The 27,146-nt window shown below is 35.7% G+C and overlaps 1 protein-coding gene across 2 annotated transcripts in view; it reads right to left on the bottom strand.

Annotated features, from left to right (window-relative positions):
* The window catches only part of EFL1 (elongation factor like GTPase 1), a 122,689-nt gene that overhangs the window by 61,454 nt on the left and 34,089 nt on the right, over nt 1-27,146 (bottom strand). For both annotated transcript variants that reach the window (XM_055811148.1, XM_055811140.1), the window contains exons 16-17: nt 8,378-8,509; nt 5,693-5,840 (exon numbers count right to left, since the gene is read on the bottom strand). In XM_055811148.1, the coding sequence (XP_055667123.1) occupies nt 5,693-5,840; nt 8,378-8,509 (280 nt within the window). The remainder of the gene's footprint in view (nt 1-5,692; nt 5,841-8,377; nt 8,510-27,146) is intronic.

Here is a 27,146-nt window from a genome sequence, read left to right as displayed (position 1 = left end):
ACTCCCATCTTCTCCACACTCCTGGCACAGCAGATTCAAATCTGTGCATAATACTGTGCTGCCCTTGTCTGTGAAACCAGCACTGCAGCACAGAAGCAGGAGCATTAATGTAGGAAAAAAAGCTTTTGGCAAATTCATAGTGCGATTAGCTAGCCAAAGCCTTAACCACTATTCTCCTCACAAACGTAAAGGATCATTCATAATTATGACCTTGTAACAAACGTAAATACACAAGGCACTGTTCTGAAGGTGGCAGTCAATGACTGCCTGCATTGGGTTGTACCAGCAGATAGGGACACATTTGTTACCGAATTATGCCAGGTAATTATTTCGTGTGTAGACCTGTCATTAGTAGCAGCCCTTTCTCTGCTATAAAGCAAAACACAATCCCTCTCTCTCATACATCCCAAGTAGCTTTATACTGTACAGTCACTTCAATAAAAATCAAGCTATTTTTTTTTTTTTTAATTAAGTTACTTATGTGAGTACAGCTTATACAAAACTAAAACATAAAAAAGCAGCTATGGGAGATAATTAAAATAAATTGACCATTAACTACAGACAAAAATTAAACTATCAATTCTACACCAGAAAACCCTATTATTTCAGGTCATTAAATGCTTTTCAGTTTGTTAGAAGAGTTTATATTGGAAGATTCTCAAAGATAATAATATTTCCTAATGGAAGAAAATAAACAAATTTTTAATGCTGTGGTGAATCTTATTTGTGGGCTAATTAAGAAAAAGTAAATTTGATCTTTGCCTTTAAGGAACCACGGAAAGCACAAAATAAAATGGGGTATGAGACTGTAGGTAAAGATTTTGGTCTTTTTCCATGCCAAAAGAAAAGAAAAAAATGTTACCAGTGCAGTTCAGCCTGTTAAACTATAATTCATATTCTGCTTTGCAAGAAATGTACCAATTTTTAAAGGAATTGTTTCAGGTCAAGAGTTGAAAGATACAACCTAAAAAACTTTCTTTTTTCTTTTGAACTAAATTGGGAAGATAGTCTACACAGTGAAAAAAACTCTGATTTGGAAATAAAAACATTTAGGAAATACCAAGTACAGTAGACCACAATAAGAGAGAATGACAGAAGTTTCAACAATATTGTAGTATTGGCATTTATAACAGTGATGAAGTGTGATTATTAAGGAACTGATATATTTTCCACAACAATGCTATTAACCAACAGCAATGTTTTTCAGATTAGTTTGTATTTATTATTTGTCTTTAAGTGAGTACTTTGCATGAAAACTTTCACTACACTTTAAAAAAAGTATTCCACAAGATAAGAAAATAAAATACTAGCAATTAAAATGCTCTAGAAATAAAATCTTCACATCTTTGAGTATGCCACCATGTTATTTTACCACCCAGCCAGGAAGTGCCAGATTTGTTAGCTTTCATATATTTAATAAACATCTCTATATTTATTCATAAAGGATCACCTTTTTTATCTTCAGGTGCAACTTCATGACCAGAACATCCTGCATGGTATTTTATCTCTGTACTGTAATCACAGAGGCTGAAAATTGCCAATGGCACCATGGCAAACCCCTGGGTTTTCCGTAACTATGAAATGGATGTTTATTAAGTGCACATAATCAGCATCTTGTTCAAATACATTCAGGATTTAATGCCGCTGAAGACAGTGGAATGTTGAAAGCTTCCCATCAAATCTGGAAAACAGCCTATATTTTTCACCTCATCTAAAGGGGAAAAACAATAGTCTCATAGAAAAATCTCAAGAGGAAACAACTTGTTTGGAAATGAAATGTTCCTACCACTGGTAAAATGGTAATCCTGTGTCTTCAAAGATTTGTAACAGCTTTTTCTAGCTACATAACCTAAAAATTATATTCTACTGATTATTATCTCACTGTTACAACCTGTGGTATAGCAAGCTAGCACCAGATCAATGTACAATGGGGTTTGGTCTATTTATTTGAGCAATGAAGGTATAAAAATAATGTTTGATTCTGCCAGCTGAATTAGGCTCAGTTTTAAAAACACATGGCGAAAACAAGACCATAATTGGAATGACCTGTTTCTAAGGCCCAGATACTATTTACTTTCATTTATCCCACTAATGAACTAGAGATAGAACTACTCTATAAACTAATGAACTAATAGAACTACTTTATTACACAAAGGGAAAGTTAGTTTTTTGATAAGAATAAGTCACTGATCCCTGTAAAGGAGGTGCAGTTAGATTTTCATGCTGCTATAGTCTACATTCAAAACCAAAATTAACGAAAATTACGTTGCAGTATGCATAACTTAAAGGATGAATTACCTACATGATTGCATGGCCATCTGTGAGGTTAATACAATGCATTCAGGAATACTCAATACTTCAGCTCTATCACTCTAAAGCTGAAATATTTTGCTGTAATCAGTTTTAGAATAGCCACTTCTCTGCATCAAGCCTCAGTTCTATTAGTAACACCTACAGCTGAAAGCTAGTAGCTCAATAGCTGCCTGCAAATAAAACCACCACAACTACCACTACCTGAAATCACAGGTACTGATAGCCAAGCAAACGCAGCTCAAAGTAACTCGTTAGTTTTAATCTGTATGATTTGAACCTTGAGAAACCACCAAAGGCTCTGTCCTTTACACCATGGACTACATGGTCCCAGGAGCAATAAAGCAACTCACTCCAAATACTTAACAAGTCTGGGAAGAGTGATGATTAACATCACTGTTTCTGTGACTGGCAATCTTGGTCTTTATAAATCCCCTTTTATTAAAGCTCGCACTAAGCCTTCATGAGAGCTACAATTCATTTTATCAAAAAGTGTTCCACACCAGATTATTTTAGAAGCCGTTAGTCTAGACTCCAAGAAAGTGCAACTCGAGGAAAAAAACTAGGATAGTTTTCTATCAAGCTAGGATAGCATCTGGATTTTTATTGCAACTAAGCATGAACAGAAACTGCCAAGGGTTATTCCACAGAGAATGGAAATGAAGCACTGCTTTACTCAGGCAACCAGCATTACATTAAGAGAAATAATTTTGTCCTTTGGTCTGATAACCAGTATTATAACAGTTTCATAATATAAAGGGATGCTTTAAAGTCAGCTGAAACATTTTAGGTATATCAAATGTTGTGAGTAATGGCAAGCAAAAAAGGAATAATGATTTATTATGTTTACCTGACAGACCCAAAATTCAGAGTTGTGTATCCCCCTTAACCACTCATGAGGTCTGATCAGGTCCATTAAATGACAACAAAAGGACTAACCAAAATTTCCTAAGTTCTAGTAAATTTTGGCAATCATAAAAAAGTTGCAGAGGAAAAGCAAATGTAATCATGAGCTTTATTTACATGGGATTCAAAAAACAGATCTGTCCTTTTTGCAGTTTTCCCATGCACTTGTATTATACTTAAAAACAAAAAACAAAAACAAAAAGAAAAAGGCTCCACACCACCACCTTCATTCCCTTTGTTTCTCATTCTGAACAGGGTAATTTAATCCCCTCGTGCTTAGTATTTGCAATGCTCTTTGGACAGAAAGTTCTAAAACTTTCTGTTGTAAAATGCAGAAAATAAAATGCTCGAAGTTAAAAGGTCTAATTTATTACTCTATTCAAAAAGCGCTAATTAGGAAGAAAAAAGAAAAATAAGTGTAGGTATATTAGGCAGAACATCCATATTTAATCATTTAGATAAACATGGATGACACTGATCTTTTACTTGTTTCCATGTCTCTTCACATCTTTGACAGTATCACTTGAGCATAATTTTCTAAATACATACTGGGAAAGCTAAAATTAAATATGTGCCTTTGAAAAAGTTTGATTGAAGTCCCAACAAAGACAATTCAGTGTAGTTTCAACTCAGCAGAACCTCCTCAGTTTCTGTAATTACTCAAAAAATGTCAACTCTTCAAAAAACAGTTGATGCTATTATGATAGATGCTGAGACCAGAATCCTGCCCTGCTACATCAAGTAGCACTTAAGCATTTTGAATAACCATTCCCAATATTTTGGGGAAAAAATTTGTGGGTAACAGTTTAAGCGCATTATACTCTGTCTCAACCCCTAGTTCACAAGTTGCTATTCCAAACTACGTGCGTTTAGAAGTTAAATATTTGTAGAGAAACACACAGAGCTAATATAACTAACATTTCAGACCACAACTTTTCGTCTTCACACTTTAATAGTTAATAGTTTAAATAGTTAACTGATGCAAAGTTTACCGCTGTCAGAACTCACATGGAATCCCTGTGCAAGGCAGGGAACCCTTCACTTGTCCTCCTACAAAATGGGGAGAGAAGGAAGGGACAATTCTTGTCCCACAAGCTAGTATGTGAGGGCTGGCAGCTAAGTCCTTAGAGATGGCTAGAAGGAGCACAAGCTAGTAAATACAGTTGCTCCCAACTAATTTTGGGAGCTGGTCCACAAGTGAGAGAAAATGGCAGCATGAACCAAATGTCAAATCCAAGTGGGTCATAGTGGGAGCCCTGCTAGTCTGTGCCCTCAGGTGTTTCTCGTTTCGGCTTACAATGCCAAAAGCACAGAGTGTTTATGTGCTTTGGTAGTTTGGAACATTGACAACATAGTCTTGTGGAATACAAGCAAGGGACACAAAACGGTCATTCCTGGCAGTTTATAATTCTCTTAACAAAAGCCAAATTAGAAAACTACTCAGAAATAACCCAAAATTATGTTCACAAAAGAAGAAGTTAGAGATGTAAATATAGGGACTGCTACCAGCTGCTCACTACAATCCTGTTTCCCCATCACACAACTATTATCTTATTAGTATTTTCCAGATTTTGACCACTGCCATTAATAAAGGCATTTCTACACCTTGCTATGCAAACTGCAGCTAAAGACAGGCACAACCAGTTTTGCTATATTTAGCACATTTCATTCAAGCGAGGCGTATCAATAAATAATACTGGTTTTGAAAGTGGTAAAAAGTGTTGCACTAAGTTGGAATGAGGATAACCATTAAAACATATATCCAATTTTAAAACTGATCCAGTCTAACTTCCAGATATGACTGTTGTCTGACACCAACTAGAACAAATATGAGTACAGTAAGACAGACATTCAACTATCCATCATCAGGTTTTCTTTTAGGTTTAGAAAGAAAATGACAGTAAAGGTATGTGGACAGAAGTACCAGAATTTTTTTAGTAAATGCAGTTACAGGAAAGGACTGTTTCAAGACAACTGTTCTTCTACCAAGAAATATTAGAAGATACCAAATATATGCATTTATGCTTGCAAAAAATCCTGCTCATTAATAGGGGAACAGATTAACATTAAAAAAAATATTAATGTGAAGAGTAGGATAGAGTGTGCACATACAATTTTGGTCTTGAGCTTTCTAATTTTTGAGAGTGCATTCAGACATGATTCCCCTCACAGGTTTTATTTTGTATAAATGGTACATTACATTCTTAACAGGACTCCTGAACCTATTGCAATTTATCATTTCCAGAAAGTGCCCAAAAGGTGTGTAAGATGTACAGAAGTGATGAGATAGTACCTTCTGCCCAACTTCAGGTAATTTTATAGCTACAAAATGGTGCATTTATGATCCAGTAGTAAAAAAGGTTAGTGGATGAAGCTTCCATTTTACCAGAACACAGATCAAAGATATGCATCTGACAGAGAAATACAACAGACACCTACTGAACTAAAAATATTTCTACCTCCTTGCCCCTCTAACCTTTCTTTCAGGTCATCCAAGCAACGTTGAAGATGAACTTCTCCTGCTGTCACTAGCACATGCTCTCCTGTCTCCTGGATTAAAACTTGGACACACGGATCAGCTTGGTTTAAAAGCTTCATTCCTCTGACCAGCTGAGGCATATCACCTGGCAAAATAAGGTATTATTAACAAAGTAATACTGAAGAAGGAATACTTAAAGTAGGATATACTTAAAGTGAGAAATGGTAACACTCATTTTTATAGAAGTCTAAACACAAAACCACATTTTGGGAATACTCAAAAACTTTCAGCTAAATTCTGAGGTCTTTCTGTGGACACATTTCTGGTTATGAGTCACAAAGAATGGTATGGTTTAAGAGCAGCAACTGAAGACAGAAACTATATTCATAATTTATCTACCAAGAATTTATGCACCGATTATAAAATTCATATTATACAATCATAACCATGGTACACATTTAAATGGATTACCCACTTTTGGTTTACATAGATTTTTTTAATTTTTTTTTTTTTTTTTTTTTAAACACAATAGGTTTAGTATACCAAACTAGCAAACTGTGACTATATTATCCTACTTCCTACATACAATTAACTCCAGAAACGGCTCACAACCAATTAAAAAAAAAAAAAGTTATCAATATGAAGTGCTCAAGAATTTCAGAACTTCACTCCTCATTTGCACAAATTATCAAGAGATAGAATGTTTCTTATTTACTACAACTGTTTAAAGTCGTCATTCAGTAAATAACATTTCTTTGCAATCTTTCATGGTTAAGTGTAGCAACCTGTAAATTGCTAGTGTTTAAAATGCTCCAAAGACACAAATAATAACATGTTAAGTTTACTAAAATAAAAGAAAAATTATTCCGTATGGATTACTTCGAAGGCATAAAAGCGAATGAATCACAGGAAGGATTTAAACTAGCTGGAAGCCACTGAAAAGCTTTAATGTTATTACAACCTGAAAAGGGGAAAAACGGGGAATGTGAGAGCTTTTCAGTGAAACAAAACACAGCTGTTCCCAAAATGAAGGTGTTTAAAAAGAGTTGCCTTAAAGTTAATGGAGAAAGAACAACACCAGCTGAGTCAAATTTCGCTAGATTACATCAAAGCTATGCATAAACACATCATGTCAGCAGCCTTTCATAATTAATACAATTTAAAAAAACTGATTATGATTCCTTTTTCTTACTTTACATATGGGGTGAAGAATACCCATAGGCTTTCTAGGAATGCATATTCATATTCAGAAAGAAAAGTGACATTAAACTTGTCATTCACTTGGAAACTATTAAAAGAAATATGATATTGTATATTTAATGCTAAGCTTGTGAGGGTATAATAGAAACATATCCTTGAAAACTAGACATAAAAATAAACAGTGGAAAACACACAGTGTTAGTTCACATAGCCAACAAAGTTGAACAAATACTTTCAACCTTATCTTCTACATTTAAGCCCACCGAAAGGGATGCACAGATTTAATTTTTTTCTTTTAGAACTTACGGTAACCATACAGGAAAATTTTGACATGAATGTGAAGACATGCAGTAATTTTGTAAAATATACATAGGGAAATAATTTGCATTTATTTGAGTCATTTTCCAAATAAGCAGATGTTCTTTTGAAGTAGGTTTGCTGTAGAAATCCAAGGCACCCATATGTGACAATTTGCTAGGGCCACCTCAAGACTATATGCAGCTCACTGGACAACTGATTGCTTTCAAACTGCAATAGTGATATTATGTTTGTCTTCCTATTACTACAAGCTGCAGTTGAATTTCAGGAAACCTTTGCAAGTGTACCTTTGAGGTTTCTGTTGCTCTAAGAAATTTAGTTCAAACCACAGATTCAGAAGTTACCAGGGAGGAGTAATTAAGTAATGGTGTAAGAATGATAGGGATTCATTTTCTTGAGGAAAAAAAAATGACCCCAAAAATCAGTCTAGAATTACATCCCTTAAACATTTTCAACTTAATACTACACTCAGCAGAACCATTAATTTCCAATACTTTCAAAACGGCTTTAACAAATACACCATGAATGATACAAGATTATCTGTTATTCAAACATGCGGGATAAATAGCTGCTAAGCTGCCCAATCACTTTCTGAAAAACATGTAATCTTAGTGTTACTGTATTTTGTGGCTAAACAGAAAGCCAGTTATTTTGGTTCCACTAACCCTACAACAACAACAAATGGAAATTGGGCTGAAATTAAAATATAGCCAGAGATATACTAGTCTCTGGTTGAAGGAGGGAGGGGGTGCGAATAATCAGTTAGAAGCAGTACTGCAAGTCTGTACCACAAGTTTCATGATATAGCACAAAAGAATGTCAGTGGAAGTGAAGAACCCAAAGATATACCTCCTTTGACAGTAAAGGAATACTGAACCTTCAAGCATCACGTGGTGTCTTACTTGGGGAACAGCGAAGTCTGACCACAAAGCGCACAACAAGGTCTTTTGTATCAGCTCACCTGCTGAAACATGACCTAGCCAGCTAGAAGAATTCACGAGGACAATAAAGTATGGTCCTCTAGCAAACATATATATTCATTTTATACTGGGTCAGTCACTAATTCGGTGGATAGATCATAAACTAGCCAGATCGCTAAGGGTGGGAAGCTGCATTGCTACCACACTGAATTTGCATTACCATCCCCTTCTCCTTTAAACTTACTTGGATGCTTTGGTTCAACAGCTACCCGCACAATCGGTGTAGCTTCAAAGTTGAGAGGTGTAAATGGTGGACAAGCTGGCGATGTTGACAGTGTTGCAGACTTTAGCACAACATCTTGCAGGCCTCCTATTCCTAACAGAGTGGAAAAAGAAAAAAACAAAAAATCACCCATAGACATATTAAATGAGACTAAAGGTATGATCATCAAGCTAAAAAAAGCAGAAATTATTCTAATTACAAAAATCAGATTAAAAAACTCCTCATATAATGTATCTGTTAAAATATTTGTGCATAATCTGGGTACTCAAGTCTCTGGTGTGACATTTGGTATTTAAACTCACAATTTCCATTGCATTCCCCTTCTGTTTTTTAAAAAGGCATGTTTATAAAAGAAGGGGGAAAAGTCCTTGTCCTTTCTGCTCTTAGAATACATCCAGTCCTTTGTACAGCTCAGACTTATTTTTCATGGTTTAAATTCAGAAAAATTTAGACTGCAAAAGCCCTCCAATGGCCACCTAGTCCAGCCTTCAGCCCAAAACAGGCCTAACTTCAAAGTTGTATCAGGTTGTCCAGGGCCTTGTCCAGTCAACTTTTAAAAACCTTCAATAATGGAGACTGCACAGCCTCTGTGGGCAAGTGCCTCCAGTGCTTAATTACTTTTACTGTGAAGAATGTTTGGGTTTTTATTTCCCACCCTATCCCACACTCTTATGCCTATTTGGGATTCCCCTTTTCTGCGATTTGAATCTTGTAAAATTTGATTTATCACGTAGCAAGCTACTAATTCTAATCCTAACGCTTTATAATGCTGGCAAGTTGGAAAAAATTAAGCTTAAATTGTAGTGGTAAGAAAAAAAATAGAAAAATTATTAGCTATAAATTTGCAAAATAGTTGCTGTAAATGCATATTTAGTCTTGGCTGGCTGGCTAGCACATTTAAGACTATTTGAAATTATCGTCTTCAAAGTCCTAACCAACAGGACATCATTCATAATTCAGTCAGAGCTATAAAAACACTAGCAGAAGTGTTTGAGTAATAAAGACAACAAATAAAGATGATATTGATATATACACTCACTTTTCCTGATTCTCCTTCAATCGTAAGCAACGAGCACCGCAGTACTAATGGAGTATAAACTAAATATGCATGTAACTTCTTACAAGAAAACTGAAACCTTCAGCTCATAATCTATACCTGTTTAAAAAATAAATTCACATTTGTAGATTGAAGAATATTTGTGCTCCTTCCTCCTTATTCTCTCCCATATGCCCAAGTAGTGACAAGAAGAGTTCTTAACCCCAGCTCCCCATTATCACCCTAATACTTTTCCAGGTTCTTTTTTGGCTTAGTCTTCTTTATTTGAGGCCAGAAACAAAGAGGGTCAGCTTCACCCTATGAGATCATGAGGGAGTTTAAATTCTGAAGAGCCAGTCTGCTGCAGAGTTATCAACTGTAGAATCAGGCTGTTTCTATAGCTCCGAAGGCTGAATGTCTGGCCAGTTAGGATATGCCAAAACCTAAAATGTCACTATTTAAGTAAACCTGCTTCAAAATAACTGGAAGCAGAACAGCATTCAATGGCTTTAAATGCAGGATAGCAGATGCTACAAAGAAAATAAATCTGTATAAACTCTGTGTTGCACCTGACCTATGACCAGCATGTATTTCCTCTTTTTCACTTATTCAACATGTGGTTTGAATGAAAAACAAATGCTGGATCATCACCACCACCAGGGACTGAGAAAAGGGATGGGCCCTTTTTATTCTGATCTTCTCCAGCTGGTAAAAGGAAAATGATTTAGAGTGGGAGGTGAACAGCTTCTTTTCACAGTGTGATGTGAACCAGAGAAATCAAGTTACCAAATCCTACTTCAGATAGACTCACTCTTATCTTAACACACATCACCATACCTCTTACGACCATGAAGAAAACTTAAAGCTCTCTGCCCTTTTGTTTCATGTTTGAAGGTAAAAAGATATGAATTATACTAGTGTCTAGCAACAGTAATACACTAAAAAAAAAAAATAATAATCTGTCAGTTTTCATGGAAAATCTGTTTGGCTTACAACCCAATTTTTAATTGCTTAACTGTGTGAGCTAGCATAGAGCAGTGTCCAGCCCTGATGAATCCATTTAATTTGCAAATTCTTAGTAACAAATGTTGGCAAAAAAATCCATAAAGATTAAAGGTTCTTAGACACTTTTTTGCATAATATGATTACGACTAACTGCTAATGTATTTTCTGAATAATATTAGAGGAAGATGTAACATAACAAATTCCAAAGCACCACATGACATGTCAATGGAAGAATTCTACAAATTATGCAGATATATAAATCTTAAACTTACTTATTGTTCATATCGCTGAAATTTATACATACTACTGGAGATCACAAATCTCAAATGTGTATTAATATATTAATAACTTGGATAGACTTAGAAAAGCCACTCCAAAATTAAGCTTATAAATATGCCTCCTATTTTAAGACTGGTTTTGTCCTGTTCATCCCTTTAAGAAAGACACCATTATAACACCCACACACACTTCACATTTCTTTTTGTAGTGCAATAATTATCAAAAAGAAAGGGAAAAAAAAAGTAAGAAAAAACTGCTTAAGCAAGAAAGGTGAGACAAACTACTGCTCTTTTGTTTCAGGTTACCTTAAAGAATGAAATACTAAAAAGCATTGCAAGTATTTTTGAACAGTCATCTCTCAAAGAATAACCTGGTCTACAAACTACACAGTCTGTTACACAAATAACCACGCACAGTACTAAGCAGCTTGTTGTATACCGCTTTAATTTATTTATTTATTTATTTTTAAGAGGTGGAGTTCGAAATGTCTGTAGGAATTTTCAAACATACTAACTTGACCAGGAAACTGCTTCTTTTTATTAAGTCTGCCTGCGGTGCATCACCCAATTTCTACACAACAGAAAAATGCTGAATTCTGACTCTTTGGGGGAGTGTATAAACTTCAGAGACACTAGAATTTATTAAAAACTCCTTATTAGAAATATTACATGCTTTGCTATATATTGTGTAACACTGCTTCTAACATACTTGGTAGCACAGCCTTTTCTTCCCAGTCAGGCCTCAAATCACCTCTATAGATTTTATAATGTAAAGCAAAGAGCTTTATCTCTATAAACAGTTACTCCTATAGGTTTTTTTCTTGTGCGTAGTCCTGTGAGATTAAAAGGTAATTTTAAAAAGCTTAACACTGAGATGGGAACACCCAGAAGAGCATTAGTTCTATGCTACCTTTAAAAGAAACAGGCAAGACTTCAAATATTATGTAGAGACATCATTTTTAAAAGATTACAAATTATCTCTCTTGTCCCAAAGAAGCCAATTCTACACAGTTGTTTATCAAACTGATTTTTGCTAGCATATATTGAGTATTGTCCACATTTATAGAAATTTAACCAGTTTCTTACTTTTTATATAGACTAAGTTCAGATTACTCTGACAAATCATTCACAGTGATCAACAATAAACATATTTCAAAGTATTAAAATTATTATTTCAACAGCAATTGTCAATATATAGGTTGAAAATAAGACTTCCTCTTAACAGACAAGGAACTCATTAAAAGCCTGTGAGATAATGCTAAGAAAGGCCTTTCAAGTTTGGTTGGTTGCAATTTAAAAGTAGACCACATTATGGTGTACATCAGGATGAATTATTACAAAGACGGCAAAATGTGAGATTTACAACAGTCCTTCTTTTCTCGAGTCCTTTCTATTATGTGCCCTAGAAGATAAGAATACTAGATCAAGTATATTCCTACTTGTATCACCAGTGGTTTTACCACATGATAGAAACTAAATGGTAAAAACAGGTAAGAATATAGTAACTGAAATTTCCAAAAGCAGTAGATTTAAGACAAGTGTCCATTTTACCTTTTGCTTCTATGTCTTCCACCACTATACCTTAGACAATACTTTTGCTGCCTTTAAAGATAAAGTACACTTTTCCAGCTGAATTCAGCTATAAAGATTTGAACACATAATAGATCAATTTTAAGATATATATAATTAGTTTCCCTTGATGTAGAAAGATTTAGCATTTACAGTCCTTTCAAGATGCAAAAAAATGAAGCAGACGCCACCACCACGCATAACTTTTTCAATCAGATAAGGAAATAATTTAGTTTGCCGTGTAAAAAACCAAACAAAGAAGAATGAAAGCTGTTTAAATTTTAACTTCTGCCACTTGTTACTAGCCTCAGCACATTAGTTCAGTGGATCTTTATCTTCTCTCACTGATGATATCACCACTTAAGAATCCTTGGCTGCTTTGGAATGGAGATATGTCAAGTTTTGGACTAACATTGTAAAGAACTAAATAAAGCAAAAAGCTAGTGTTAATCTTCCCAGCAAGACTCTGTCTCCACTGAAATACATCATTTCTTATCAACGTTGTCTGTTTAGAAAGATTAAGACTTCACAATATGCAAAGCCTCCTGGTTTAAATGCTCCACGCACTGCACTATGTATCAGTGAAGAGAGACCATGCAAGTGCATTCATAACTCACGTAAAAGGAGGTGTGATGCAAACTTTTATAACTCTACACAAACTGAAATCTTAAAATGAGCATGTGCCTTTTGTTTCAAAGGGAGCATACAAACAGACTAAGATGCCTACAATTTTCTTTGGGCAGTAATACAAATAGTATTTTTTTTCCTCCCTAGTGAGAGCCATCTGAAAGTAAGTATTTTTAAAAGGTGCTTCAGAAAACACGTATGAGAAAATAAATTCACAAATCCACCTTAAAAACATGATTGGCTCTTAGATGTTTCCAGTTTCTCCTTTAAAATAAATAGGTTAAAAGCCAAGAAAAACAACCAGAAAGGCAAAGGTATTTGCCAAATAATATTAAAATAATCCAAAAAACTAATGAAAGTAACTCTGTATCTATCTAATTTGAAGATCTGTATCTTCAAATCTATCCACAGAATTCTCCTTTTCCCAACATCTAGCATAAGCCTAGAAAAGATTATACCATTAGCACACTGTTACCTAGTAGGTTGACTAATACTGGTTCGCTGCTTCCATGTACACTTAAATCAAAAGCCTCCATGCTTCCATTACTATCCCTAATAAAGCAAACAAAAACCCAATGAAATGGAGAAAAAAAAGAAAAAAAAAAAAAGGAAAAAAGTGGGATTTTCCACGAGGGAAACTGGCTTTTGGTAGGATTAAACTCAGTTACAACAGTATGCCTTTTACAGTTGAGGAATCTTAAAATGTTTTACAAATTACTGTGATTAAATGATGGTAACTGTAGGGACTTTGGACAAGTAGCTACTATGGCTTTAGAACACTCTGTATTATACATTTATCACCTCAGATTTTAAGCATGTTTCTCTTGAGTCTCATGGGCACTGCACAGAGACATCTGAGGGCAGAACTTGACCTTTCTATATTAGAAACTGTTTCTGGAAGGGAAGGGAGTGTAAATCAAGACACAGACCACATTCTAGTTGAGATTTCATCAACTTTTTTCCATAATACACACCACATGTTAGCAGAGATTGCCGGTGAGCCTCCTCTTCTCATCTGTAATTGTGCACTTCCCCCCCTCAATTGTTCTTACTTGCTTCTGATGCAAGTGAAATTGTTCGTATGGAAAACAGAATTCTGTAAAGTATGTGCATAATTTCAGCTGTTCCCAGTACTTTCCAATCATTTCACAGAAAAAAGTTAATTCAACATTTTCTTTTGTATTCATTTTCTCTTTCCAAATGTGGGTGGTTTTTTTTTTTTGAGCTGCATCTCTAAAAATCACCAGTATCCAATTGACTGTAGAAGCTCTTGTCCCAGTTTCTTCATGAGTTTTAAGAATGAAGTTCTACCTAAGTATCTGCTAGAGATTAACAACCAGAAACATTAATTCAGTTCCTCAGTACAAAGGTGTTAAGTTATACTTTGACTGTAAAACTTTACTTTTAGGCTCATAGCAGTTTGAGGGCAAACTGAGCATAACTTTCTGATTAGATGAGAGTAAACTCACCAATATTTGTAATAATGTTGTGACAAAATTCCCTCTCCCCAGGGGACACAATCATACGATCAGACATTGAATGCAACAAGCGACTGTTGACACAAGAAGCACCTCAATGCTTTACCACTGAATCACTGAGTAGTAAAAGATGAGAAGGTGCTAGGGCACCCGCTGAGGGCTTTTAAGAAAAAGACTTAGTGGTTCAAAGAACAAAGCTGTCTGCTTTTAGAAGAACTGCAAGGAAAGCAAGAATGTGATCTAACAGCATGTTCCACTAACATCTCCTATAGTTTTATATATTGTAGATTATAGTTCCAAAGAGGATTGGAAACATATATAATGAGTAAACAAGCATCCTTTATCTCCTGCTGAGACTCTTTAGGAAAAAACACCATGTATTTGATTAAGTACTTAGATTGCATGATAACATATGTTTCCTAACTGTTGACTGACTTGACAACTGTAATTACAAACTTTCCTATACTTTTCTCAGACTAGACTAAAATCAATTTCAAGGAAACTGTAAAAAAAACCCTTTTACATTAAACAGTAACATCTCTAAAATGATAAAACCAATGGCTAGAGATCTACCTGCACTCAGTCTTTATGAAAAAGCAGACACCAAAGCTGAGTCATGGATTTGCTTGTTAAAATACAAATTTACCTTAAAGTAAACAGAACTAAACCAAAATCAGTTAACATTCCAAATCTGACTTCTGGGTTTACTAATACGTATAGTCAAAATAAAATACTGATTTCCTTAAGCTGCTTCATGAGCCAAATAAATATAGAAGATAACAGTATTTCAGATAATTATTCAGATAAGAAATTATCTGAATATTTATCTAAATTATTATGCTACAAAATTATTTCCTTTATCACGCCATACGGATTTTTGGAGCTCAAAACCTGAAGTAAATGATCCTGTTTTTTAAATATTTATGGTTAAACTTAATTTTAGCACAGAAACTTAGAAAGTTAATGCTTACATCTGTAACCTGCCCTCATTCCTTTTACATATTATAAAATCAATGCACTTGAAGCTTCACAAAAAAAAAATAATTAAGAAACCCCCCACTACTCCAATTTAAGTTTACTTTTACCTTTTAACTGTAAAGCATTCTTGATAAAGGCACTAAATGGTACCTTTCACAGTTTCATAAAAATATTAGCAGTTCTACTCAGCAGTATTCATGTAATATATTTTGCCCAACTCCGCACAACATAATTCCTTTCCACACATCAGCTCAACATGACATCACTTGAAAGCAGCGATACTGAACGACAGCAAAAACGTGGACAGATCTGTGTACCATGTGACCACATTGGCACTGGAACTCAACTCAGTTAGCCTGTACATCAAATTAATACTTCCATTACTGCATGTGGAAAGCATTTAGCACCATACAAAACTCTTCAAGGGTTTCTGAAACACAAACCAAATTTTAGATTTACAATTACTTTGAATAAATGATTTTAATTTGATCTGACAGCAACACATCTGAATTTACTTTTTAAAAAAAAAATTACTACCAGAACTTTAGAGGCTGTTCATCATGGTTGTTATCCCAAACAAATGGCATTTAGGAATGGTTGTTTCAACATATTTACTTTGATAATCTAAAAGTCCTTTGAAATACTGATTTGTTGGGGTTTTTAAATAGTAATAGTAAATTGCTTCTGTAAATAAATTCATGACATTGCATCCTGTACTGGAAAAGAGATCAGCTGAATTCACATGGAACATCCTATGCAAGGAAAAATTTTGCCCAGCAATGCTCTAAGCAAAAAGAAAGCCTTCTAGACAACAGAATTAACCACACTTTCTAAAAAGAGAGGTTTGGGGGGGGTTGGTTGGGGTTTTCTTGAGTTAAGAAATGTCTCACAGGTGTAGCTCTGGATATTTTTAGGAAGCCTCCCTCTTACTTTGTCCCACAGATAAACACATGCTAGTCATCTACAGATGATTTTGTACTGGTTCAATAAGAAAAACACTTAACAAAAGAGAAAAAAGTTCTTTTGTTTCTAATTCCTATACTGAAACTTTCCAAGACTTCAGCTATAATGTTGATATCTGCCTTATTATAGAAAACAGAAAAAAGATGGGGCTACTGACCCTTCGTAAAGCTGTTTTGCACATAATTATAAACTGATAATAGATCTTATCCACAAAAACATTTCAACAAAATCCAAGAAGACATTGAAGTGTTTGGTAGAATACTTTAGTTAGGTTTGATATTTACACATAATTAATTTTGCAAAAGGAACATATATGAAAAGACCTAAGGTAACGGTTGGACTCAATGATCTTAACGGTCTTTTCATATCTAAACAATTCTATGATTCTTCACCCTCAAAGCAGCAGAACATGGCAAATTCTCTATGTTTCTCTAACAAAGACAGTTTATGTTGCTTATATTTTGGACATTAAAGAGGAGAAAATATTTTAAAATAAACCTCTCTGGCTCACTGAATATATCATAGCAGTTATGTTAGAAAGAAGTAGAGAAATGGGAACTCTACTGTTTTGCAGGATCACCATGAGTAACATGAGCTATGCACACATACTCAGTTCTGGAAATCTATTAAAATAGAATCCTATTTTCTTAGGTCTGTAACATGAATAGATTATATATTGGAAGTATTAATCAAAACAATCACTTCTCACTTTATTGAAATGTTTTAAAAATAATTCACCCACACTGAAATGTATCTAAAACTTCAAAAAGACAGGAAGGGGGAAGCAGCAGCCCGAGGCTGGGAAGGGAAGCATTGAATCAATTGTGCTCTAGTAGATGGAGCGTGAAAAGTCTTTAACATTACAGGAAAGGAGATGGAGGCAAGACCTTTCTATTTAAAAATGTAGTAAAGTTCAATATTTATTTTTAAGTAGACACTGGGAAGACATAAAATCCAATAGAATATTTTGATTTTTTTATGAGAATACTTGAGGCAAGACCCACGTGAGTGAAGTTCAAAAGTTCACTAGGGTTTTGAGCACAAAAGCAAACTGAATTCTTCTAATTTTTTGACCAAATGCTTCCCACAAAAAAGCAAAACAACAAATCTCAGCTAATAGATCAATAACATCAAACAATTTCTTCATAAATAAAACTAGTTGTAGAATAGTCTTAACAACCAACCAACCGTTAAGAGAAAATGCCGTTTTAGGTTTTATTCAGTTTTAGTAATGTGTCCTGAAAATGGGCAGACCTCGTGTATATACTGTTTTCTTAAATTGAAGATTATAAAATATAACTAACATCTGTTACTTCCCAGAATCAATTATAAGTGGCGTTAAAATTAATGAGGCCTTCAGGCACTGATCTTGCAAGGAATTAATTTTAATCTGTAGAAGTCTTGGAGGTTTTGTTGTCTTTGCCTAGAAAAAGCTACAAGAACATACTGCTACAAGTTCTGCATTACACACCCTATGTATGTGGGGAATTTAGAATCTACTACTAGAAGTGCCAATTACAAAAGACAATGGTAGTTAGTTTAAAAGCTCACTGAATTTTGTCCATCCTTGTGCCGATTTTGATTTTAGAATTTGTTTAACTGTAGAATCCCAAGATACTTGATTTACATTTAATCAGTTAAAAAAAAAAAAGAATATGAGGCCTTTATCATTCAATACATCAGGTAAACGCAAAGACAGACTAATCAGTTACTAGGCTAGTTCAGACACCACAGTAGAAGCAGTATACCAATTACCAAATGTGTACAATATCCTGTGGGAAATACCCTACTGAGTCATCGACCATTTATCCTGTTAACTTGCAAGACATACAAGTTACTAATTAGAATTCAGTTTCTAAGACCTGACGCAGTGCCTAATGCTCTCCTTTAAAGGCACACACACCCCCAGCCCCCCGTTACATCTGCCTATAAGTGATTTCTGCTTGTTTATTTTGTTGCCTTGGGAAATAACAGCTTGAGGTGTTCCAAAGTACCATAAATAATGGATCACTTTGGTCTACATTACGCAAAAGTTAATGTTTATTTTAAATACAATAATTTTCAAGAAGGATAAAGAATAATACGAAATTTGACTTCAAGCTAAAAGAACTCTATAAAGAGCTCATTTGTAGTTACAAGCAATAATATTTTGGGGGATAAATAATCAGAAGAATGATTCTAACAAAAGAAAGCATCTTTCCAATGCCTCAGATTAGGATTATCTGACATAAGGGATGTACAAACAGATGGCATGAGAGGGAACAAGGGATGCCTTAAACACACTTGCTATATCAGCAGTCTAGGAAGTTACTGATAATGAGTTATTTATCATAAGATCCAGTTTAACAGCAAGATAAATTCCAAAATAAACAGAAAATGCATTCAAATTAAAAACAAACAAACAACAAAAAAAGATGTTACTGCCACTGGAAAACCTATGATTGGGCTATTAATACTGATCTCATTGAAAGGTGAAGATATGCTCCAAATACATCAAACAAAATTTAGCTAGAATAGTGACAAATTTTTAGTGAACAGACAGAATTTCCAGAAAGTTATCTCAAAACACTCACACTAATCATTGACAAAAGTACCTAAAAAATACAAAATAATAAAGTTCTGGAGATGTTCTGCTAGCCCTTCATTATTCTAGTTTAAATAAGTTTTTGTCACAGCGATAAAAAAAAATTTCTTATTTTTCCACAAGATTGAACTTACATTTAAATCATGAATTTTACAAGTCAGCTTCATATTAAATATTTCTGGCAGTCTGTATCTGTGTAAACTAAGCATACCACAATCATGTCTACTTAAAACATAAAAATAATACCTAAAAATTAAGACTGCTACTCCTTATCCCCACAAAACAATGGAAAAAAGACTGCCATTTGCCCCCTAATTTCTGATTACTTCAGTTAATATATCACTGAGAGTTATTGCTATAATTCATCGTCCATACAGCTTTGACTTCCTAAAATACTGCAACATATTGACTTCTATTAGCTCTAGGGTTAAGAGGAAAATGGGGGAAAACATACAGATCACTCCTAAGACATGAGAATTCTTAAAACTAGTGCAGAAGACCACACAACTGAATTGGGCTTTAAAATGTTCCTCTATTTCAAAATGAAGAAAATTAATAAATTAGAACTAATCTTGATTAATAATATTTAATTCTATTTACATCCCATTGATCTCTTCATTCCTTATAATCAGGCACGGGCCTCAGGCTGACAAAAGATACCAGGGAGGGAGCCTGCAGCTCTAACATGTCCACATCTGGAAAACCCTTAGAGTTCAATTTCCTTTCAACAGTAGTAACACCAGTCACTGAGTGCTTCATTTGCATTAGAGGATAAAAGAGATCCCACCCCGAGAGGTAGTCCAAGAACACCATCTCAAACACAACTAGGATGGTCTAGCAGCCAGCTGCCATCAAAAAGAGCAAGTTTGCCCCCACTCCTGGCTTTCCCACACCAGTATTTGTCAGACTCCGGGAGAGCCAATTCAGGATACTACACAAACTAAGAGTAAAACTCATCAAATAAAAACGCAAATTTCCCTCTCGCCCAATTTTCACTCCCTCAGCTAACATAGCATTAATAAATTTCTAAGAGTCACTGCTCCTGACGTGTTGTCCGAGAAAAGGCAAATCAACACATTAATCATAGTGAAACTACTATGGCGTGATGAAGCCAACCAGAAGTACAGGTTTAACAACCAGCATCTTATAAAACTAGTGTAGAGACTGTTCTTCCCTCCCATCCATGTAAAAAGGGCAGCTAACGCCTCCTGGTCCTGAAACAATCTGGTTTGCCTCCATGCCCTACTGCTACCCCCTCAGAAACTAGACGAGTCTGGGTAACGTTCTGCTGACTAAGCAGAAGAGGCTGCAGATGCAGGAGCCTGTATCACCCGCAAGCAACAGCAGTGGCTCGGCCGCTGTTCAAGACAAAGCAAAACCTCAGAACACACAATGTCAGCTGCTTTTCTGAACAAAAGAAACATGGCCATTTGCCACTGCTAGGTATCAGCTGTGGAGCGACAGAGTTCTGGGTAGATGAAACTTTCCTCCTAAAAACGAAAAGCATTTCTGCTAAAAGTCGCAGATTACTTAAATGACTTTTTTTGTTGTTCAAGAAGCAACGCTTCCAACACAGTATGTCATACTTCCTGATGGGATTACGTACACAAAAGGATCTGTTAGAAACTGACTATGTTTTTAGTCTCCTTTCCAAAGTAAACACAACTCTTGTAATTACACAGTCTCCCCTCAACAACTTTTAAACATGTTGTCAGCTTCCCCTAAGTTTACCAGTGAGAGAGAGGAGAGGGTTCAAATACAATTAAGTTTCCACAAGTTATGTAAAATCAATGGCTACGTACTGAAGGGAGACCAAAATTGGTGAGCTCCCTGAAAAATGGACAGGCAAACACAATCATTACATGTCCTGCTTGGAAGCAGCTGCCCAGCAACCAGCATGCGCATCCTGGCTGGCCAACTGGGGACACGCACCACGGCGGGATAGGCGTAGCTTAGAGGGAAGCTGAGAGATTTTAAGGACACCAGTCCACAGGAATCCAGGCTTTGTTAGCACCACCGCTCAGAGAACTTGCTTTTTGAACATCACAAAACAATTAGTCTTTTGTGGAAAAGCTCTGAAAAATGTAACCACCAGGATTCCAAAGATTTTAGGTCCCCTTTGGAAAGCTTCTCAACACACAGCTCTTTGCGTCAATGAACCACGTAGGCTGTCTTTAGAATTCATCACGTGTGCTTTCAACTTCCTTGTCCTCAACAGCTCCAGCAGACTAAACGCGGGGGGGGGGAGGGGGGGGGGGATTGGGTTGAATATCTTTGCTGACGTGTAAATGCAATAACTGATGTAACAAGAACTACCAGCAGGTTCACATTTTCATTTAGATTAACGGGCTCACAGTCATGCAACTCGCAGTTGCTGACCCAATACTTTGATAGTGCATAAAGCATGATTTGTACGAATCTTAGCATAAGACACCTGGAAACCACCAAGTATTTAAATGAGTAATTGATGCTCAATATTACGTTTCAGAAATCCAATCAGTCACCGAAACAGACTTCTGTCGAAGTTGGCAACGATGATACTTTAGCCACTGAAGTTTAAAATGACAGTAATAGATAAACTGACTAATCTCCCATACATTAACTTAAACAACTGTATAATTCATACATTCCAAGTGTGGTTTTTCCATTTCCACACCAGTACATTGTCTTGGCTCAGGTCTTCCTACATTCAAGTCAATAATAGTGTGCTTAAACCAACACTAAGTGCCTGTGCAAAACCTGCCTGCTTCAAATTCATTAGGATGACAGAAATAATCTTCATTCTGTAAGGAAAAGCTTTGACTCACATCTCAGCTGGGGTCCTTAAATTCATTGCAATTTTCCTACTGCAACCTCACTGTCTCCACACAGACAGGGCCAGAAACAAAGACGACAATATGAAACACTCACTACCAAATTAGGTGAACTATCTAGTAAAACATGCCAGCACAAAGGAAGGTTACCAAACGCAAAACCCCACAAAAAACATTAGCTGGAGTCTATGACAGTCATGACAGAGAAGCAGCCTCGGAAAATGGAGCCTCTCATTTTTTTAAAATCCCTGGCTTGAATTTTGCCCAAGTACATAAGAGACCTCACTGGAGAGAATTAGGTAGTAGGGAGCAGGAAAGGTTAGAGAAGAGCCATAGTTCTTTTAGTCTTAATTAGATGCAAAAAGGCACCTAAATTTGGTTCCAGTTATTACAATCAAGTGACACCAGCATCTGTTCTGCATCTTAAGACAAAAACTCAATGGTACCAGCCCCTCAAACATCACCCTTACCTACCTATAACTGGAATTTAACAATACTTTATAAATACATTCTTATGAATTCGTATTCTGAAACGTAAGATGAAACTCGAAGTTTTATCTATGCCTGCTATTTTCAATTCATACTGTTTTGACAAGTACATTAGAATAACTATTACTAGATAAGTACAAAGGGAGTTGAAACTGGGACTGCTTGGCTTGCAACCTCTCCACAAGAGTATTTTTAGTAAATATCAGCACAATTTCTAGTAAATATCAGCTTTTCCAATTATTTGCTAAAAGATAAACCACTACACAGTTTAAACTCTGAGCCTACACTCTCCAGTGCTGCCCCTTTAACACTGTTGTTTAGCAGCGCTACACAGTTTGACATCAGTTGATACTCCTAAATATAGCCCTGCCTCAACTCCCCCCCCCCCCGCCCCCCCAGCTCACCAGCCAGCCAAAGCCAACTTAATGACTCACACCCTGATACAGGCTACACAACCCTCACAACGCTTCTGCAATTTAAGGCGAAGCATGAAACGACATCCACATTTCGGGAAAATATTTAGAAAATAACTCACTAAAACATCGCCTTTATTAACAACCTCTTGACTTTGTAACCTGTCCATTTGTTACAGAGGATTTTGATTCTCCACAGCCATGTTCATGTTCGCTGGGGTTGTGTGCTGATTGATTCCAAACGGGTCTTCCTTGCTCAGACTCCCATGCCCTCACAGCAACCCCCTCCCTGCTTCTTCTGAACTCCTTGAAGAAATTTTGGTAACAACAAGACAATGGAAGCAAAAGAGAAACATACAAAGTAATAAAAGGCTTTTGTGGCTAGTTTGAATGTAGAAGTCAAGGCATTTCACAACCCCAGATGGTAGTTATTGCAAGAACGCTGTGTATTACAGGCACTAGGTCTACTACACAATAAGACAAACACTTCTTCACATGTGGGTGCGAAAGTGTGTATCCTGCTCCTCTCTCTGTTACACAGGAGGCCTGACTAAGATTAGGAAGTGCTCCAGCAGGAATTTAAAACACATTCAAATAAATTGCCCACATGGATTAGTGGTTTATATTGCATAAACAACGACCGTTAGAAGAGCTTTTGCATTTGCTTAGGTTGTGGTTCACTAAAATATTCTCATATAGTCTTACTTTATTGACATGAGATCATTAACATAATCAAAATAAAAAGCGGAGGTAGAGAAACAGATGGAAAGGCTGAGACAAAGGTGGAATCCAAAGACAAAACAGGAGGTTAATACCATGACTTGGGATAGGGAGCTCAGGGGAAAAAGGGTAGATTTCAGAGCCATGTTAACACTCCAAAGACAGCAGAGGAAGTTCCAGCCTAATTTCTACAGCCTGGCTATTACTCTGTGCAATTAGTGTAGCTATGAAAGCTGAAGAAAAATTCAGAAAGGAGAATTTTCCCATCTCTTTTTCATAGAAACAAAAGCATTTCTCAGGACAAAGAAAGTATCAGAGAGGAAAAAAAAAGCTAAACAAGATGTTTTCATGACAGTGGCTTTACTTAACACTACGCTGCCTCTGAAACCAGTACATTATTTTCAAGTTAAGCTAAGAAGTAGGCACCACGCTGATTGCAGATTTTTGGCTTTCAGAATACTCCATGAGATTAATTTAATTTAGAGTCAAAACATTTGTAGATTTTCTACATGAAGAAATGCACATTAAAAACCATAATACAAAGTTTTCACTACACTGACAGTGCTGTGAATCCATGCGAGACCTTCACCCAAAACTGAAATAGCTACATATTTTTATATTGTATGACAAAAACTGCCCTTTGGCTTCAGTTTAAATAGGAATAAGAAAACATTTTAAACGATAAAACAAGTTACCTGGTTCCTATTTCCATTTCTTGTAAAATAACATATGGGAAAATTACATGACAATTCTCTAACTAACCTAATTTGTCAAGGAATCATCATTATCATCATCGTCATTCAGATGCTCTGAATATTGAGATCATTTTACATTCAAGTTCAAGCACAATCTTAATCAGACAGTGCATATGTCATGAGAAACTGAAACCACCAATGTTTTCCTTAAAACTGTTTTGTTCACAAGATTTTTGAAGTATAAAAATGGGAAAAAGACTTACTCAGTCAAAGACATGTAAAGGAGTTTGAAGTTTGTATATACCTTGGAAAAGAACACGTAACAAATTCAAGAGAATTGTAAATTTTCCATTACCACAACCCACCTATACAGAGAACAACTTCCTGGTGCACTAAATCTGAAGAAAGTAAGATTTAAGAGAAATTACTCAGAAGTCAAGAACTATGCAAAAATAGTGACAAACTACGTTTAACCAACAAAACCTACTCTGCCTACAGAAAACTTTTATACACCACTCATTCGCTGCCTCCTACAGGGCTCAGAGAGGATGACATTTTGAGACAACTAAGCTGTAACTGCTAGTCCTAAGTTTCTTCTGCACACTGAAGTTGCACGTAGTATGTTTCAGCACTGTGAAACATAAAAAAAAGAAGATATATTTTGTATCATTAATACGATTATCTAGGCAGGTAGTTTGTATTATTTAAGGATGTATCAGGAAAAGTACATTGCCCTGATTGAGTCTGCAAAAGGATAAAGAAGCAGCACTGTATACAAAGCCTGGCAACTGGAAGCTGCATTAGGAACGGAGGTGCACACATGTAAAATATACCTCCAAGATACAGGAAACAAAGATTATCCAAACAGGCAATTTAATGATTTAATGTAAGTTTTTACACCGTTCAATGTCTATGCAATTCTACACTTAAGTCTAGCCTAAATAATACCTGTGAGGCTGCATTCTAGCTTTTTATTTAGTTATTTGTCCCACAGTATACTATGACTTCATAATATGACAAATATCTACATTTTACAACTACCTTTAGTACATTAATTGACTACCTTTGCAATTAAGCCAAAAAGATTAATTCATCTGATAGAAATTGAAGTTTAACTGACCAGAACAGCAACGGAATAACCAGCTGCTTAAAAGTACACGCTTCTTTTAAAAAAATGTCACTATCTGATTCAAATACAACATTTGTATGTAGCTTGAGATATATTTTCTATAAATAACACTGCAAAACTTGAAATCCTTTAAGAATAAAACTTCTTTTCTGCTTTGGTAATTGCACACATTCCTAAACAGATTTGATTTATACTGTCTTTTTTACATCTGAATTGCTATACATAAATTTACATGTAATAAGGCATATATTTTCAACCTCATTTGTGCTTAAAGTGATTATTTTGTACCTATTCCTGAAATGACACTGCGTGTTCTCAGTTTAAATTTTGGAAAACCCATAGCCACATTAAACAAAGGAAATGTTCCTTTAAAACAGTTTTCTGAAAGTTTTGAGTTCTACAGCAAAGTACTTCTGCAAAGGGAATTCTCCAGCATGTTTAAATCAGAACTAGGAAAACAAGCCTAAGAGCATTTTGTACAGAGGGATAAAAGGTTCAATTATATTGTCTAAATACAGATTCTTGTTAATCAGGTAATTTACACCTCTGTTGAAAACTGAACCTTACACAATAACTACACAAATTAAGCACGCTTGCTGAATCTCTCAGCCATTTACTTTAGTGCCCTAGTGTTCAAGTTCATCCCTGAACTGATGTTTCCAACTTCTTCATACAAGAAGTATTTCGTACTTGCTACTTTCACACAGTGGCACTAATGGGCAGGATACTCTTAGAAACTGAATTCTAACAACTTAAGAGTACAAAATTGAAGTCATGGTGGTTCATCTACCATAGAACTTCATTTAGTGGTGGATACCAAAATCTCTTCAGAGATCTTCAACCAATCAAGGCAGGTCAGATGGTTCCCATCAGAACCACACAGTAAGAAAGGAGAGAGCATGTGGCTATACTATAAATTGCCACCTACTGAACTATACTGACATTCTAGTTTTAAAGAGGATACTGGTTTGAAAAAACTATAAAACACCAAAGACAAAAGCATGCTCCAAGTAATTTTTATAAGTAGATTGAGAGAGGGTATAGTTTTCAGGCTCTTCAAATGAAAACGTGAGGTAATTTCCCCAAATCATCAGTGATGTATATCAGTATGCTGGAAAAAATCCCAAACGCACTATTACGGATGTGAGCTCAGCCCATCATCTCAAAACTTCACCTTAAGACTTCTATTACCACTTTACATCAGTGACGCTAACTACTTTAACACTCTTCTCTTACAGTATTGGAAAAAAAGAGGTTAATTAGCCAAGCAATAAATATGGCTATTTCTGCAGATAACTGTCCTCCCTTTATTTACACATCGACATACTCAGTTTTGTAGAGGGAGACTAAAAATAACACATTGATGCCAACTAAAGAAGTAACTCTGAAATACTGGGGGAAATACCTGTTTTCTTATTTTAAAGAGACTTATCACACCCAAGTACTCACACAAAAGATCTGGAAATACTGCAGAAAAGCCAGCTAGTATCTGGGACCTAAATCCACAAGCAGTTAGCTATTGAAACTCTGAGTAACATCTGCCCAGGGGCAGTAACTATGTAAGTCAATTCTCCACCCTTACTCAAGGAAAAGGATTCTCCTTAACACTGGCCCTGAATTCTGATCGATATATATCAATGTAATAACAAGCATCTAATAAATTTGAAGTCGTAAGGCCAAAACCCACTTTTTTTCTGAAGCAAACACAGAGGTGATAAACAGACAATTGCCTGTACCTCAAAAACGCTTTCCAGTCTATTTCTAGATCTTTTCTATTAAGTAACTGCAAAGTATGTGCCTGCTGCTGTGTTGTGAGTTTCTTCAAGCAGCAATGGTAGGAAATTGTCTTGATTCTTGTTAGTCCCACTGCTGCCTGCAGGCACGTAAGTAGCAACAATGAACACCAACAAGTCTGGGCAGTTTTCCTTCTGGTACTATTTGGGAAACATCAAG

Source organism: Falco peregrinus, chromosome 1 (genome assembly GCF_023634155.1).
Source record: "Falco peregrinus isolate bFalPer1 chromosome 1, bFalPer1.pri, whole genome shotgun sequence".
In the NCBI taxonomy this organism is placed as follows: Eukaryota; Metazoa; Chordata; class Aves; order Falconiformes; family Falconidae; genus Falco; species Falco peregrinus.
This window is presented reverse-complemented; position numbering and strand designations above follow the sequence as displayed.